This window comes from Chroicocephalus ridibundus, chromosome 18 (genome assembly GCF_963924245.1).
Source record: "Chroicocephalus ridibundus chromosome 18, bChrRid1.1, whole genome shotgun sequence".
NCBI lineage: Eukaryota > Metazoa > Chordata > Aves > Charadriiformes > Laridae > Chroicocephalus > Chroicocephalus ridibundus.
The window spans coordinates 3,768,916-3,786,581 of NC_086301.1; the positions used below are offsets into that span (position 1 = coordinate 3,768,916).

Consider the following 17,666-nt stretch of genomic DNA (forward strand, 5'->3'; position numbering starts at 1 on the left):
TTTAAAAGACTGGTAGACGTAGCGCTTAGGGATACAGCTTAGCGTTGGGTTTTTTCCGTGGGAGGTTGGTGGTTGGACGTGAGGTCTGGCAGGTCCCTTCCAACCTAGGCCATTCTATGATCCTAAGTATGTGAATAGCAAGAAGAGGACTAGAGAGAACGCTGGGCTGATACGGGGTGAGGACGGTCCTCTGACTAATAGGGATGAAGGAAAAGCAGAGGCATGCAGAGACTGTGTTTTAGCTTCCATCTGTAATGAAGCAGATAGACTTCGGGCCACCCGGTCCCCCCAGTCGGAGGACCGCGAGCGCGGGAACAGTGACTTACCTTGCGAGCAGTGAGATTGTAAGGGGCCGGATGTGTCAGCTGAACGTTCACAAGCCCACAGGGCCCGATGAGCGTAGAAGGAGGCAGGGGATGTTGGGGGAGAACGCCTCCGGAAGGTCTTGGGAGGCAGGGGAGGTCCCCGCGGACAGGGAGCCAGCCAGCATTATTAGCGGGTGCCAAAAGGGCGGGAGGGCAGTCCCAGGGAACCGCAGACTGTTTAGCGGAACCTCTGTTCCTCGGGGAAGTCACGGAAAAGCCCATAGCGGGTGCTTACCGAAAGGCATTTAGAGCATAAGGCAATTATTGGGCACAGTATGTATGGATTCACCAAGGGAAAGTCACACGTATATACTTTTATTAGCTTTTATGCTAAGATCACCCGCCTAGCAGAGAAAGGGAAAGAGGCAGATGTACCCGTTTCGGGTTTTAATGAGGCTTGTGACGCCGTCTCTCACAGCATCTTTCTGGATGGGTTGTCCAACCTCGCAGGACGAGTGGGTTCGCAGCGTGGGGGGAGTAGAACTGGCCGAAGGGTCTCAGCGAGCGGGGCGGCATCTGTGCACGGAGCGGTCACCGGTGGTGTTAACTCGGGGCTTGATGCAATGGCCAGGTCTGTTCAATACATTTATCGGTGATGTGGAGGCATCATTGGCAAGGTTGCCGATCCCAAAGCAGGAGGCACTGTGGCTCTTCTCGAGGGACAGGATGCCTTGTACAGGGATCTAGATAGACGGGAGTATCGGGCAGGGAGTAATAGGGTGAGAAGTAGCAAGGTGAAATGCTGGATTCCCCCCCTAGGTAGGAGCGCTGTAGGGCATGACTCTAAATCGGGAAAGGAGCGTCCGGAGAGCAACCTGGCAGAGAGGGATCCAGGGTTTTTGGCGGGCAGCTCCGTAGGAGCCAGCACAGCGTGCCTGGAGAGCCGAGAGGGCCACCCGTATTTTGGGGTGCATCAATCACCGTATGACCCAAAGTGGCGATTATGTCGCTCTACTGGGTGTCGGTGGGGCCTTCCCCTGAGTAGGGTGCAGTTTAGGGTCCTGCGGTTGAAGATGGACGTGAAGGTGCTCTAAAGAGTCCAGAAGAAGGCGGTAAAGTTTGAGGGAGGGCCAGAAGGCACAATCTAAGAGGAGAGGCTGCAGACTTTGAGCTCGTGTGGTTTGGGGGAAAGGAGGCTATCGCATCCCGCTCGGGAAGGGTGGGGTGTCGGTGGGCAGGCGAGCAATGCCGTTTACAAATCCCCAGTGGTGTAAGAGAAATCTCAAGGTCGGTATACAAGCATTGAGTAGATTAGTAAGCATGTTTTAATGAGGCTCGTGATAACTGTTTGGGTATATAACAACTTACGGCAAGCTTTGTGTGACCTAGGAACAGGCATACGAGAAATTTCGGCGAGCGGTACTTAATAACAGAAAGACGAGGAATTCTGGCAAGCGGTGCAGTATGCCTTGGGGTATGTCTTTGAAAGAAGAGAGAAAAGAGAAAAGGAAAAGGATAGAAAACAGAGGGATATAGAAGGAGAAAGAGAGAGACGGAGAGAGACGAAGAGATCACCGGTCCCGGTCGGTCCAGCCAGTGCCGGTCGTTGCCGTAAGAGCGCTCCTCTGTGTATCCCCAGGGAAAAAGCTCCTCAGGGAAAAATCTTCCCAGGCAAAAATTGTCTTCGGGGACAGCCTTTCCCCATTGTATGCGTGCCCACTCCGAGGGGCAGTTTTGTCTCAGGTTTCTGCCCCCTCCCAGACGACACGTGGCATGTTTCGGGGTGGGGAGATGAGAGCTATAGTTGCGTCTGTTTAGCGTGACGGTGGTAATGCTCAGCAGTGTGTTTGGGGGTGTGAACTTTAATATGCATTTTGTGGATAATGAGGCAAAGGTCACCATAGTGCATGGCATCTTTCCGAAGAAGCAGGTTGTCCTTCACGAGAGGGAAAACGGGGGCTGACGCTATTTGCGTCAGAGGGTTCTCAGGGCACCGTTTTTTCTCTCTCTGGAATCACGCAAGAGGTAATGGGTGTTAGCCCGATCGGTTCCTTGAGCAGAGGAACTCGGTATTTGCGAGCGTCGGAGATGTTAACAACCTCCTCGGGCTGCTTTGTTTAGGAGAAATTTTGACTGGTCTCTTACGGTGGCTGAAGAGCGACCTCATGCCGCTCCACAGCCTTCTGAGGAGGGGACGGGGAGAAAGAGGTGCAGAGATCTTATCCCCGGGACCCAGAGATAGGACACGGGGGACTGGCTCTGGGCTGCGTTGGGGGAAGTGTAGTCTAGCAACTAGAAAGCATTTATGTACCGTGGTCAAAGAGCGGAATAGGTTTTTTGGGGAGGCGGCGGATGCCGGTTGCCTGTGTTTAGGAGGCATTTGGATGGTGACCTTAGTAACGCAGTGCAACTGTTGGTGAGTCCCAAGGCGGTGAGGAAGTCCGCCTCGACGGTAGATGTAGGTCCCTTCCAACCGAAGTGGTTTAGTGCGAGTGAGTGCCTGGGACAGGGCGCAGGAGCACACAGGGAAGGCTCCCGGCGAGGCTCGCCCATCTGTCGGGGAGCTCCGGGGCTCTGTAGGGCCGGGGGCGGGCGGAAACAAGACGTTGTGGAGCAAGAAGCGGGGCGTTAGGGGCCCTGCCGGCGTGTCGCTCGATGCGGGCCTCCCTGGGGTTGTGGGTATGTATGTGGCAGGGGATGGAGGTCTCGCAGCGCTCTTCTGGGCGTCAGAGGCCACAGGGGAGGGAGGCCAGGCAGAGACAGGCGACAGGATGGGATGAAGCGGGCATGCAGGGGACAGGCGCATGTTGGCTGGCGGAGAGGCTCAGAGAGGAGGTTGGGAAGCGGGGGAGGCAGGTGTCTCGGGAGGGGGGCACTGTCAGGGCGTGAGCTGCCGGCTGGGTCGCGGCGTCCGGCAAAGGGGCGGGTAGGGGCAGAGGGGGCCAGGCGGGGTGGGGGCTGCTCGGGCACGTGGTGTCGGGAGGGATTGTCTCGTGGAGCTGAATGGGATGGAGAGGGGGCTGGTTCTTAGAGGTGCACGGGCGGCGGGAGAGGCAGGCAAAGGCTGGGGCGCGTCCTCGTGCTGGCAGGGAACGCGGCCGGGAGGGGAGAGGGAGAAGGAGCAGGGGCCGGTGGGGTTTGGGGCCAGGGGGTGTTTTGGGGACGTGGTGAGGGTTGTGTTGTCTGGGGCGGGTGGTGTCAGCGCAACGGGTGGCAGAGGCCATTGTGGGAGATGGCGTACCTGTCGGCATTGCGGAGGGGTAGCTGCTCACGCAGGGGTGGTTAGCAGCGAGGGGCGGACGAGGAGGGTGCCCGTGGCTGGCAGGGAGGGGGAGAGGAGCTGTGTTTTGGGAGGTGGGATCCCGGAAGGGGCTCTGAGTGGTTGGAATAAGCTGTGTCGTGTGTCGGTGGGACTGAGGTCTTTGGCATGAGCAGAGCTGCATCTGGGGCGGAGGTCTGGGCGCGTGGAGGCACTCTCATGTCCGAGACGTGGGTTGTTTTCCAGGCATGCGAAGTGATAATGCACAGAGCAAAGGTATGTCTGAGCTTATTCCATTAATTGGAAGAAACGGGGTGCTCGTCCCAAGGGAGCACAGCTTCGTTTCCAAAGTTTCCCTTTTTATCCACCAACCGATACACGGTGTAGCAATGAATACGTAATCATGGTTGTTCTCTGTAAGGACCGATTGAGATTTCATCGATTCCTGTATCAAGTAGTGGACAGACTCAGTCATCTTCTGTCACTGGGCTCTTCTGAGGAGGCGGTATCGTTCGGGCAGGTGGTTGAGGAGTCGGCGGTTGCGATCTCCTCTAGTTGACATTACCTTGTACCCGCTTCTCCTCAATGTTGGCGGCGCCGGGTTTTTTTCTCGGTTCGCTGGCCAGGCCTGCACTTCATCGCTCTGGTGACAGGACCATTCTGCCTATCCACTGAGCTACATTGTCTAGCAGTTAGCTTTTGGATAACTTGTGTGGCGTTGCTATTTTTTTTTTTACAAATTATGTTGAGGCCGTATAGAGGACTCGCAGAAGCAAAGGCAGTGTTGCTTTGAGCTGTGTGTTAACGGGAGCGGCGTCTTGCTTTAAGCGGTGTCTTGCTTTGAGCAGTGTATCACTTTCAGCAGTGTATTAATTTGAGCAGTGTCTTGATTTGAGCAGTGATTTAATTTCAGCACTGTCTTGCTTTGAGCAGTGTGTAACCACGAGCAGTGTGATTGTTTGCGCAATGTGTTTCTTTGAGCAGTGTCTTGATTTGAGCAGTTTATTAATTTCAGCGGCGTCTTGCTTTGAGCAGCGTCTTGCTTTGAGCAGTGTCTCCTTTTGAGCAGTGTATAAATTTCAGCAGTGTGTTGCTTGGAGCAGTGTCTTCCTTTGAGCAGTGTCTTAATTTTGGCAGTGTTTTGCTTTGAGGAGTGTCTTGTTTTGACCAGCATCTTGCTTTGAGAAGTTTATAAATTTCAGCAGTGTGTTGCTTTGACCAGCGTCTTGCTTTGAGCAGTGTGATGCTCTGAGCAGTGTCTTAATTTCATCAGTGTGTTGCTTTGAGCACTTTGTTGCTTTCATCAGTTTAGAAATTTCAGCAGTGTCTTAATTTCATGAGTGTGTTGCTTTGAGCAGTGTGTTGCTTTGAGCAGTGTCTTAATTTCATGAGTGTGTTGCTTTGAGCAGTCTGTTGCCTTCAGCAGTGTCTCAATTTCATGAGTGTGTTGACTTCAGCAGTGTCTTAATTTCAACAGTGTGTTGCTTTGAGCACCGTCTTGCTTTGAGCAGTGTCTTAATTTCATGAGTGTGATGCTTTGAGCAGTGTGTTACTTTAGAATAGTGTCTTGCCTTCATCAGTGTCTAAATTTCTGCAGTGTGTTCTTTGAGCAGTGTCTTCCTTTGAGCAGCGTCTTAATTTTATCAATGTGTTGCTTTGAGCAGTGTGTAGCTATGAGCAGCGTCTTGCCTTGAGCAGCGTCTCAATTTTGTCAGTGTTTGCTTTGGGCAGTGTGAGACTTTGAAGAGTGTCTTGCTTTGAGCAGTGTGTCTCTTTGAGCAATGCCTTGCTTTGCACAGTGTCTTGCCTTGAGCAGTGTCTTATTTTCGTCAGTGTCTTGCCTTGAGCAGTGCCCTGCCTTGAGCAGTGCCTTAATTTCGGCAGTGTGTTCTTTGAGCAGTGTGTTGCTTTGAGCTGTGTTTTAATGTCATCAGTGTGTTGCTTTGAGCAGTGTCTTAATTTCATGAGTGTGGTGCTTTGAGCAGTGTGTTGCTTTCAGCAGTGTCTTGCTTTGAGCAGTGTGTTAGTTTTGGAAGTGTCTTGCTTTGACAAGTGTCTTGCTTTGAGTGGTGTCTTAATATCATCAGTGTGTTTCTTTGAGCAATGTCTTGCTTTGACCAGCGTCTTGCTTTGAGCAATGCCTTAATTGCATCAGTGTGTTGCTTTCAGCAGTGTGTTGCTCTGAGCAGTGTCTTAATTTCATGAGTGTGTTGCTTTGAGAAGTGTGTTGCCTTCAGCAGTGTCTTGCCTTGAGCAGTGTCTTAATGTTGGCTGTGTGTTCTTTGAGCGGTGTGTTGCTTTGAGCGGTGTCTTAATATCATCAGTGTGTTGCTTTGAGCAGTGTCTTAGGTTTGGAAGTGTGTTACGTTGACCAGTGTCTTGCTTTGACCAGTGTCTTGCTTTGAGCGGTGTCTGAGTTTCATCAGTGTGTTGCTTTGAGCAGTGTCTTGCTTTCACCAGTGTGTTACTTTGAGCGATGTGTTACTTTGAACAGTGTCTTACATTGAGCAATTTCTTAATGTCGGCAGTGTGTTCTTTGTGCAGAGTCTTAATGTCATCAGCGTCTTGCCTACATCAGCGTCTCTACTGGAGCACTGTCTTGCCTTGAGCAGTATCTTCCTTTGAGGACTGTCTTGCTTTGAGCGGCGTCTTGCTTTGAGCGGCGTCTTAATTTCGGCAGTGTGTTGCTTTGACCAGCGTCTTCCCTTGAGTGGTGTCTTAATTTCAGCATTGTGTTGCTTTGAGCAGTGTCTTATTTTTGGCAGTGTCTTGCCTTGAGGACTGTGTTGCTTTGAGCAGTGTCTTAGTTTTGGAAGTGTATTATGTTGAACAGTGTCTGGCTTTGACCAGCGTCTTCCTTTGAGCGGTGCCTTAATTTCATCAGTGTGTTGCTCTGAGCAGTGTCTTGCCTTGAGAAGTGTCTTAGTTTGGGAAGTGTGTTACGTTGACGATCGTCTTGCTTTCGGCAGCGTCTTAATTTTATCAGTCTTTTGCTTTGAGCACTCTGTTCCTTTCAGAAGTGTCTTAGTTTCATCAGTGTCCTGCCTTGAGCGGGGTCTTAGTTTTGGAAGTGTGTTACGTTGAGCAGTGTGTTGCTTTGGGCAGTGTCTTAATTTCATCAGTGTGTTGCTTTGGGCAGTGTCTTAATTTCACCACTGTGTTGCTTTGAGCAGTGTCCTGCCTTGAGCAGTGCCTTAATTTCGGAAGCGTTTTCCTTGGAGCAGTGACTTGCTTTCAGCAGCGTCTTTCTTTGAGCAGTGTCTTAATTTTATCAGTGTGTTGCTTTGAGCACTGTCTTAATTTCATCAGTTTGGTGCTTTGACCAGTGTCTTGCTTTGACCAGTGTCTTAATTTCATCAGTGTCTTGCCTTGAACAGAGTCCTGCTTTGAGCAGTGTGTAGCTTTGAGCAGTGTCTTAGTTTTGGAAGTGTGTTATGTTGACCGTTGTCTTGCTTTCGGCAGCGTCTTAATTTTATCAGTGTGTTGCTTTGAGCACTCTGTTCCTTTCAGAAGTGTCTTAGTTTCATCAGTGTCTTGCCTTGAGCAGTGTCTTAGTTTTGGAAGTGTGTTATGTTGACCGTCGTCTTGCTTTGACCAATGTCATGATGTGAGAATTGTCTTGCTTTGAGCAGTGTGTTCCTTTGAGCGGTTTCTTAATTTCATCAGTGTGTTTTTTTGAGCAGTTTGTTGCTTTCAGCAGTGCCTTGCCTTGAGCAGTGCTTTGCTTTGAGCATTGTCTTGATTTCAGCAGTGTGTTTGTTTGAGCAGTGTCTTCCCCTGATCCGTGTCTTCATTTCATCTCTGTGTTGCCGTGAGCAGTGTGGTGTTTTGAGTTGTGTCTTGCATTGAGTGTTGTGTTTAGGTATGTATTGACTTCATCAGTGTTGTGCTTTAAGTAGTGTTTGCAGGGATGTTGGTCATTTGTGTAGTGCATTGTATCCATTTGTTGTTGTGGTGGTTGATACTGGGTGTGCCTTTTGTTTGTTGAGGGGGGGGGGGTTGATCTTGGTGGGTTGTTGTCTTTGTTGTGGGTGTTGTCTTTTGGTTTTGTAGGTACCGTTGTCGAGATGTGATGGTGATTGCCTAGAGTGTGGATCCAGGTGCCTGGTCCTGTCGGTGTTGTGTGCCTCGTCTGTGGTGTGGTAATGTATCTGTGTGTTTCTGGCCTGCCTTGGGGGTGATGTCTGTGTTGGTGGGTACTCGTCGTTTCAGGTGTTGGTGCTTGTGGTTACTTAGCAGAGGGATGGTTTTGCACTTGGGCGGGTGAGGGAGGGGGGGTAATTGGTTTTATTAGCAGTGGGACAGGGAGGGGGTGCAGATGTGTCCCCTTGCCGGTGTTGCTGGCACCCGTCGCCACGGTCTGCAGGTGCCTATGAGTAGCTGCACCGGCCGACTGAGTCCGCCGGTGCCTGGGGCTCTCGGCCCGACGCGGTTCTCCGGTGGCCTCCCGCCGACCCGGCCGTCCTTCCCGGCCCTCTCCCCGTGCGGCCCTGCTCCCTCGGGGTTCCCTCTTACCTCGGGGGCCCTGGTTGCTGGTGCCCTCCTCCTCCTGCTGCTGGTGGTGCTCCTGGGGCCCGCCGGCCAGGGCCCCGGGCCCCTGCTCATCGCCCTGCTCGTCGCCCTGCGAAGTGCCATGAAAAGTGCCGTCGCTCAGAGTGCCGTCGCTCTTTGCTCCGTCCCTCTTCGCTACGCTCCCGAGGTCGCTCAGGCCCGGCGGGGTAAGGGCGGAGGAGCCCGCCCCGCCACTTCCTGCCACCTCGGGTTGGCCCCCGGGCACCCACTCACGGCCCTCCATCCCCTGACAGACAGCCGGCCCCACGGCCAATGGGGAGGCCGGCTGACCACCCCAGCTGGGGGCTCCCCCACCTCATCAACCCAGGCCTCCCACCTACCCGGAAAAGGGCCCCCAAAAAGTTGGGCTGGGGCAAAGCCCAACTCCCCCAACCCCGTGACCTCCCCAAAACTCAGGGGAGTCACTCGGTACTCTTCCCCTTGGGGGCCACTGAGAAATCTCCTCCTCGCCCCAGTCTGACCTTCCGATGCCCCTCACCTTTCCTAGTAGCACCCCTGACACCCTAGAGACTTCCTTATCTTCCCCTCAATACGCCGCCCTGGCTCTCTCGGCCTGATCTCCTTCACAGACCATCGCCTGCCTCGGATGGAGTCCTGCCGCAGGGGAAGACGGGGCCCCAGCCTCTACCTTCCCCAGACTGCATAAATAACGACGGGTGGCCCCTCCCCATCGCCAAACCCTGTGGTCAGCCCGATGAAACCTGGTCAGGTTCTCCCGGCTCATCCGGACCCTTCAGGAGAACTCCCGGACGGGACTACACAAATTCCGCCCCCTCTTTTGGGTGCCCCTTTTCCCCTGCCTAAAATTACTTTTCGCCCTCACGGTTACCCTTCTGCTTCTCTCCCTGGCCCCGTCAAGGCAAAACGCACGGCGCTACACCACACGCCGTGTGGGCTCTAGCCAACACCAGGACGCCACCTGCCCACGCGAGTTCCCCAGAAAGGCGGTGCAGATCACACTATCTAGGCGCCAGACACACTCCCCACAGCAAAACCCTCTGTGCGGCACCTCTGACCACACCATCTGAGGACGAGGTCCGCTACCTGAGCCTCGTTCCCTCCCTACAGACGGCCGGGCTGACCCCTGTTGTCCTGGCAAATGCTTCCAGCGGACGAGCCCCGGACGCCGACCGACCCTTGCCCCTACTGCACGCGTACACCCCGCCGCAGCTACTCCGACTGCCTGAGGCTCTCGGCGAGAGCCTCGCCCGCTGACCGGACTCGGCAGCAAAACCCGCCTCGACCCGTTACGGTGCACCTTGTGTACATCCAACGCCTGCGGCCGGCTACGCCACCGATCCCCTCGGGACCCCGAGGTCCCTTGCCCTACGCCAGCTGTGCGCGGGTCTCTGATTGACCCTGCTTCGGCACGCACGCCCCATTTCAGATAATACCTATCCTTCTCTGCATCCCGGATGATCCTGACACACAGTACATCCTGCCGTTCCCTTCCCTCCGACCCGTACTGGATGACCATACCCCGATCCCCTGCTGCGCATCCCTCGGGTAGGGACACCACACAAACCATACTAACGTTTCAAGCTTCACCACAATAACATCTCTGCTAGACATATTAGGCACGGGTCCTCCTGGCAACCCCCGCCGCAGGACGGGATCCGGCCACGCCTACAGTCCTCGGCGAGAAGGACCCTGGACGGCCCGGACTCCCCTTCGGACCTGCGACGCCACCGCTGTCCTTCCCTGACTCTTTCCTCGCTCCGACATCAAGCACTGAGCCCGAGACTCCCTCTGGGCCCCGCTCTCAGAAGGAGCTCGGCACGCGAGGGGCTCCTCCCGGGACCGTCGGGCTCGCCCGGGCTGCTCCACACAACCCCACAGAAACGAGCATACCCTTCCCAACCGCTGCGGCAAACCCACCGGCATCACTTTTAGTCTCAATCTCTAGGACAAACCAGACTCACATCGCTACCCCCATTCGTCCTTCATCCTTATGAGAGCGCTGCGCCACACACCACAGACCCATCCTCACCGACAATGGCGGCTCGGGGTCCTGCCGGCGCGGCGGGTCGCCTTCCGCCGCCCTGGCCCTGCACCGCACGGCAATACCCTACGCGATGCTGGCCTGGGCTCCGCATCGGCCCTTCCGCCATCCCTCGCCGCCGGCATGGACCTCTCCAGGACGACATGCCTCGCCCGCCCCGGGCCGCCCGGTCCCGTCTCTCACCGCCCTCCTCTGAAGCCGCTCCCGACAGACGCCGACCCCGAGACCCCGCCGCGACATCACGGCGGCCCGGCCGGCCGGTGCCCGCGCGATCGCCGCCCCCGGCGGGGCTGTCCCCGCGCCCCGCCCCGCCGCGACGTCACGGCCCGCTCCGGCGGTGACGTCGCGTGGCGCTACCGGGCGCCGGCGCCGCCCCTCCCCGCCCACCGCCGCGCCGGGACCCGCACGCAGGTACCGGGGGGGACGGGGGGGACGCGGGGAGGGGGCGCCGAGGGGGTCCCGGCGCCGCCAGCCCCGCGGGACGCCCCGATGCCGCCGCGCCGACGCCCCCGCCCGGGCTCCGTCCCCCGCCGCGCCGTGCGGGGGCCGGGCCGGGTCGTCCGCCCCTCCGAGCCGCGCCGAGACCCCCCTGCCCGCGCGCCGGCCCGCCTCTGCCGGGAGCTGTCCGCGCCGGGACCGGGACCGGGACCGCGACCGCCCAAAAACGCTCCCAGACGCACCCCCGGACACCCGAAACGGCACCACGCGCCCCAGAGCCCCCGGCTGCCTTGGGAGAAGCCCCCGCTCCCCAAAACCTACCGCCCGCTGCCGGCCCCTCCCCGCCGTGGGACCCTCTCCCAGGGCGAGAGGAAACCGACACAGGGCGCCTGCCCCACCCCTACGAGCTCCCCAAAACCTAACGCCCGTCGCCGGCCGACCCCCCCGGCGTGCGACCCTGACCGACGGCCCCGCTCCCGGGGCCGGAGGAAACCGACGCGGGGCGGCTGCCCCACCTCTACGAGGTCCCCAAAACCTTACAGCCCCTCTCTCGCACCCAGAAGAAGACGACACGGGGCGGCTGCCCCACCTCTACGAGGTCCCCAAAACCTAACACCTGCCGCCGGCCGACCCCCCCGGCATGCGACCCTGACCAACGACCCCGCTCCCGGGGCCGGAGGAAACCGACGCGGGGCAGCCGCGCCGCATCTACACGGTCCCCAAAACCTAACGCCGGCTGCCCCCCTGGCGTGGGACCCTGACCGATGGCCCCGCTCCCGCACCCAAAGGAAAATGACACGGGGCGGCTGCCCCGCATCTACACGGTCCCCAATACGTAACGCCCGCCACCAGCCGACCCCCCCGGCGTGGGACCTTGACCGACGGCCCCGCTCCTGGGGCCAGAGGAAACCGACGCGGGGCAGCTGCCCCACCTCTACGAGGTCCCAAAAACCTAACACCCTCCGCCGGCCGACCCCCCCGGCATGCGACCCTGACCGACGGCCCCGCTCCCACACCCAAAGAAAGACGATGCGGGGCGGCCGCCCCGCCTCTACGAGGTCCCTAAAACCTAACGCCCGCTGCCGGCCGACCCCCCGCCGGGGGACCCTGACCGACGGCCCCTCTCCCGCGGCCAGAGGAAGATGACGCGGGGCGACTGCCCCGCCTCTACGAGGTGCCCCAATACCTAACGCCCGCCACCCCCCGGCGTGGGACCCTGACCTACGGCCCCGCTCCCGGGGCCGGAGGAAACCGACGTGGGGCGGCTGCCCCGCCTCTACGAGGTCCCCAAAACCTGCCCCCTGCTGACAGCCTCTGCCCGGCGTGGGACCCTCACCTACGGCCCCGCTCCCGCACCCAGAAAAAGATGACGTGGGGCGGCTGCCCCGCCACTATGTCATCTGCCGTCGCGGCATCCTCCGTCCTCCCTTCCTACCCCACGACCTGCATCCCCCCAAGGGGCCTCGCCTGGTGGGCCCCGCGCCGCCCACCCGCAGATCCCCTGCGCCCCCTTACCCTGGGCCGCTACCGCCTCGGGACCGGAGAGGGCCCGGAGGCGCAGGGAACCCTTTCTGTGACCGCTCACAATGCTCCTTTCTCTGTCCCGCAGGCCACGCCATGGACCTGGTCCTGGACGCCGCCGACCGACACCTCCTCACCCCCTACGTCTACCCCGCCGGCTGGCCCGAGGGCGAGCCCTGCCGCCAGCTCCTCAGCCTCTTCGTCATCACCAACCTCGGGGCGCTCGCCCTCTACCTCCTCTTCGGCACCCTCAGCTACTACTTCATCTTTGACCACCGACTCAAGACGCATCCCCAGTTCCTAGAGGTGCGTGCGCACCCTGCCTGCGCCCCTGCCACGCGCCGGCCCGGACCCCCTCGCCCTCCTCCGGTGGGAGGCCGAGCCCGATGGCGCCTGCCCGTGCTGTGGCGCCCGACGCCCCCCCTGCCTCTCTGCTAGCTGCTCTCCCTCGCTTCTGCGGGGGTGCCTGTCTCCCACGGGCCCGACCCCGCCTTCGATACTAAGCCGAGCCCCCGGAAACCCCCGGAGGACGCAAAGCCCCAAAACTTACGGCTGACATGGGGGCCGGGCAGAGACGCCGGGCCGCCCTGTCCCGTCCGGGCCGCCCGGGCTCTCTTCGAACGCGTTAACCCCCCGATCCCCATGCCTGCCTGGCGGTAACCGATACGCCCCTCGCGTCCCCCTCTCCGCCCTCAGCGGCCTCGAATTCTCCCCCTCCAAAAACGGCAATGGCCCCGGGGTCCCCGGCCGCTCTAGGGTGGTGCCATCCCTACGCACGCCCGTGCTGCTGGACCCTGCCCTAGCGCCCCGCTTCCCCTGCGTGCGTCGCCCTGTGGCGACGGGAGTCCGAGCTCCCTCGAGGAGGCAATCGTCCCACGCCTGTGCCGCCCCTCTGGCTCGGCTGCCCGCACGCGGACATGCCCCGACGCCCTTCCTCACGACGCCCTTTTGAGAGACAACACCTGCCAGACCCGTGACGACAACCGCCCCCCACACCCTCTGGAAACGCCCCCTCTGGGCTCCCGGTTGTCTCCGACTAGACGCCAGTACCATCAATATGCCGGGCTGCGCCCGGTGCCAGCCCCGACCCGAGCGCGGCTCTCACCGCGCGGGCCCCGCGCCATGGCGTGGGGCCGCTACTGAAGGCCACCTAGCAAACCGCGCGCCGGCCCTCCCTGCCTCCCGATGGGCCCGACGTGCCTGTCACCTTACAACCTTCACACCTCCCCCGGCAATGCCCCTCGCGACAGGCCCCTCTCAAAGGCTGTCCCCGTCTCCACTAAACAGCCGCTTGAGGTACTGGCAGGCCGCCCCAAGGTCTCCCCGGAACCTTGTCTTCTCCGGGCCGAGCCGCCCCGACTCTCTCGGCCGGGCCTCGCGGCCGAGGGGCTCCGGCCCTCCGTCGGCGCCAGCCCTCCCCTGGGCAGGGGGTCCCTGTCTTTCCTATGCTGCCGGTTCCGGAGCGGAGCAGCGAGATCTCCCCGGAGCAGAGCGGAGGGGCGCGATCCCCGCCCCTCGCCCTGCTGGCTGCGTGGCTGGGCATGCCGCCCAGGAGACGGGCGGCCCTCTCAGCCGCACGCGCACGTTGCCACCTGCTGCCTGGCTCACCCGCCAATAGCCTGCACTCCTTCTTGGCAAGACTGCTCTCCCCTCTGAGATTCTCCCCTCAAATTCTCTCCCTCTGGAAACAGGGATGGCCCCGGGGTCCCCAGACGCTCGAATGCTACGCCTTCCCTCCGCTCTCCCATGCTGCCGGCCCCTGCCCTAGCTCCCTGCTTCCCCTGCGCGATTATCCCTGGGGCGACGGGAGGCCGAGGCGGCGATCGTCCCTCGCCTGCCCACGCATGCACCGGCACCCTTCTCCGCACCACGGCGAAACAACATCTGCCCGACCTGTCAAAGCAACTGCCTCTGCTGGGCTCCCGGTTGTCTCCGACTGGACGCCAGTGCCGCCGGTACACTGGGCTGTGCCCGGCGCCAGCCCCGCCCCGAGCGCGGCTGCGCAGCGCCTGCTTTGTGGCACCGGGCCTCCGCCGAAGGCCGCCTGGCGAAGCGGCCCTCCCTGCCTCCCAATGGGCCGGGGCGCTGTGAGGGGCCGACCGGCCTCTCCCGGCTCGGCCCCTCCCCGTACGACCCTTCCCCCTGACTCCGCACCGAGCGTCGTGGAACCGCAGACGAGTCTCGCGTGGAAACACCCCTGAAAGGTCCTCCCCTCTGACCCCCTCCCGCTGCCGCGAGAGGGAACCTCTTCGGCGAGATCGGGTCGCCCGGAGCCCCCGTCTGCCCAACCTCGCGTGTTCCCCGGCGTGCGGCAGCCTGCTCCTCCGATTGCCCGCGCTCCTCGCACAACGTTTCTCTCCCCTCCGTCCGACTCTGCCCTCTCTCACCTTACAACCTTCACACCCCCCCCGGCAATGCCCCTTGCGACAGGCCCCTCTCAAAGGCCGTCCCCGTCTCCACTAAACAGCCGCTTGAGGTACTGGCAGGCCGCCCCAAGGTCTCCCCGGAACCTTGTCTTCTCCGGGCCGAGCCGCCCCGACTCTCTCGGCCGGGCCTCGCGGCCGAGGGGCTCCGGCCCTCCGTCGGCGCCGGCCCTCCCCTGGGCAGCGGGTCCCTGTCTTTCCTATGCTGCCGGTTCTGGAGCGGAGCAGCGAGATCTCCCCGGAGCGGAGGGGCGCGATCCCCGCCCCTCGCCCTGCTGGCTGCGTGGCTGGGCATGCCGCCCGGGAGACGGGCGGCCTTCCGGGCTGCGCGCGCACATTCCCGGCTCCCATCTGCCTTCCTGTCGCCGCTGCTCCCCCCGCCTCTGTCCGCCGGCCTCCGTAGATACCGGGGGTTGCCCCGGCCTGGGTCCGGGACCCCCGTGCTGGCCCCCGTGCGACCTCCTGAGGTTCCCGCGGGCCCCCTTCTCCAGCCTGTCTGGATGCCTCCGGAGGGCGTCCGCGTTCTCCGGCCTGTCTGCCGCGCCGCTCGGCTAAGGGCCGTCGGCAACCTTGCGGCGGGCACGCCGTCCCCCTGACCCCCCTTCTCCCCTGCTGCCGCCCCCCGCAGAACCAGGTGCGCCGGGAGATCCTCTACGCGCTGCGCTCCCTCCCCTGGATCAGCGTGCCCACCGTCGCCCTCTTCTTCGCTGAGGTGCGGGGCTACAGCAAGCTCTACGACAACATCGAGGACTCCCCGTACGGTGAGCCGCGCTCCCACGCTCCCTCGCCAGGCCGGTGCCCTCTCCCCGTCCCCCCGGGGCAGGCGGCGTGCCCTCGCGTCTCCTGACAATGGCTTGCCTCGTACGAGCCCCGCAAAAACCGGCCGGCTGCCTCCGGCCTCGAGCTCCTCGCGGCGAGCGGTCGCGGCCCTGGGTGCCCTATGAGCCGCCGCGAGGAGACGCCCGCCCACCCACCCGCCCCGGTGCCGGAACGGAGCGTGAGGCCCTGCTCGGCGTACGCCCCCGTCCCCGACGGAGCCCGGTCCCTTTCCCAAACGTGGCTCCAGAAAACAGGCACGCGACGCCCTTTCCCCGAGCCACGGGACGCCGTCCGACCCCGTCGCCGCGTCTCCCCGGCGGGACGGGCCCCTGCGTGCCTCGCGTGTGCCCCCCGGCCTGAGGGCTGTCCCGTCTCCCCGCCCGCCCTCGCCGCCTCTGACCTCCCCGTTCCCCCAGGCTGGACGGGCGTCTTCCTCAGCATGCTGTCCTTCCTCTTCTTCACCGACATGGGCATCTACTGGATACACCGCGCTCTCCACCACAAACTGCTCTATAAGGTACGAGACCAGATGGCGGGCTCTCTGTGCGAGAGCCCTCGCCGCGAGCCGCGGGGGAACGGTCGGCTGGGGCGCGGCGAACCGGGCGTCGCCTCGTCTCCCTGAGGCGCGCCCAGTGCCCGTGGCGGTCGGCGCGAGTCGTGCGTCCCTCTCCCCCGGCCCCGGGCCCCCTCGGCTCCCGGGGCAGCCCCTAGAGGGAGCCGGCCCGCGCGCCCACCCCCGTCCGTCTTCCGGGGCCCCCGGGCCTCGGGGACCGACGGCGCGCCCTCTCCCTGCAGCGCTTCCACAAGCCCCACCACCTCTGGAAGATCGCGACGCCCTTCGCCAGCCATGCCTTCCACCCCGTCGACGGCTTCATGCAGAGCCTGCCCTACCACGTCTACCCCTTCCTCTTCCCCCTGCACAAAGTCACCTACTTGGGCCTCTACATCTTCGTCAACGTCTGGACCATCTCCATCCACGATGGCGACTACCGCGTCCCCCGCCTCCTGCGGCACGTCATCAACGGATCGGCCCACCACACCGACCACCACTTGTACTTCGACTACAACTATGGGCAGTACTTCACTCTCTGGGACAAGATCGGTGGCTCCTACAAGAGCCCCACGGCCTTCGAGGGCAAGGGCCCCCACGACTACTTGCGCAAGCTCCGAGAGAAAGCCCCGGGGGCGCCCGACGGCCCCCCGACCGCCAAGACCGAGTAGGGCTCCCCCCGGCCCGGCCCCTCTTCGGGACCGGGTGCCCGGGCCCGATCTCGTCCCCTTCCTCCCCGGCCACTTGAGACTATTTTCCCGCAGACGCGGAGCCCCCGTCCCCCGAGGGCGCGACCGGCGCGGGGCGGCGTCCGGCCTCGCCGGTGACTTACGGCCTCGCTCTACGCTGCCGACCCGCCCCGGTCCCCCTGCGGTTTCCCTTCCCGCCGACTCTGGAGCTCTGCTAAGCTCCCTGCGCTTGGTTACGAGTGTGCTACTACGTTACCAAAAATAAAAACAAAACTATGGTGTACCTAGAAGGAAAACATGGCACAAATACGACGATAACGTGGCACAAATTTAACAGTATCGTGGCACAAATCGAAGATTAACGTGGCGCGTGGCGGTGTCTCCGTCCATCCGTGCAGCATGCCGTCGTCGCCGATGCCTCGCTGCTGTCGCGGAGTCCGTCGGGACGAGTCGCGTCGTGTCGAGAGTCCGACGGGGCCACTTTTTTTTTTTTTTCCCCTGCTGTATTTCGCGAAAAAAAGACGCAAACCCCTACCTTTCGGACGCGGCGCCGATCCTCCCGACGGCTCCTCGGCGCTCGACGCGCTCTCCTCCTCCTTCTTGCCCGGGGATGTCCCGTGGGGCGCTGACGGGACGCATCCCGGAAACGACGCGCCTGTAGGACAGAAAGGCGGAATGAGTCCCGTGGGTCCCCTGAGCTCCCCGAGAACGCTACGGGATGGGCGGGGGGCAGGGGAGGAACGGGCGATGGCGGGTTCGTGGCTGGCTCTCCCCCTTCCTCCCGCTGAAACGCGGTAGCCCTTCGGGTCTGACCGGCGCTCAATAAATCTCGCTTGCCAACTTGGCTGCCGTTCGGTCCCTTCGCCCTCGCTCCCGACGCTCCGCGTTCGCCTCCCTGCAATGATTTGCTCTCCCCGACGTGCGCAGGAACCCTGACCTCTGTCTGCTGATTAACCGGGAGCCCGGAGAGCCGCCGAGGGTCAAGGCGCGGCCCAGATCGTGCACGGTGACGCTGTCGCTGCCCTTTGCGAACCGCCGGGCTTATCCGGGGGCCCCGCTCCCTAACGACGTCCGGCCCTCAGGAAGAG

The 17,666-nt window shown here is 61.4% G+C and overlaps 1 protein-coding gene across 2 annotated transcripts; it reads left to right on the plus strand.

Moving 5' to 3' along the window:
- Positions 1-10,447: 10,447 nt before the first annotated feature.
- Positions 10,448-17,422, plus strand: SC5D (sterol-C5-desaturase). Of its 2 annotated transcripts, XM_063355236.1 has the most exons (5): positions 10,448-10,549; positions 12,186-12,403; positions 15,149-15,281; positions 15,756-15,856; positions 16,135-17,422. In XM_063355236.1, the coding sequence occupies exons 2-5, from the start codon at positions 12,194-12,196 to the stop codon at positions 16,558-16,560; spliced, it is 870 nt and encodes a 289-aa protein (XP_063211306.1). In that variant the 5' UTR covers positions 10,448-10,549; positions 12,186-12,193; the 3' UTR covers positions 16,561-17,422. The 2 variants fall into 2 exon arrangements, with proteins under 2 accessions (XP_063211306.1, XP_063211307.1); XM_063355237.1 differs by lacking the exon at positions 10,448-10,549 and having other exon boundaries at positions 12,066-12,403.
- Positions 17,423-17,666: the final 244 nt, after the last annotated feature.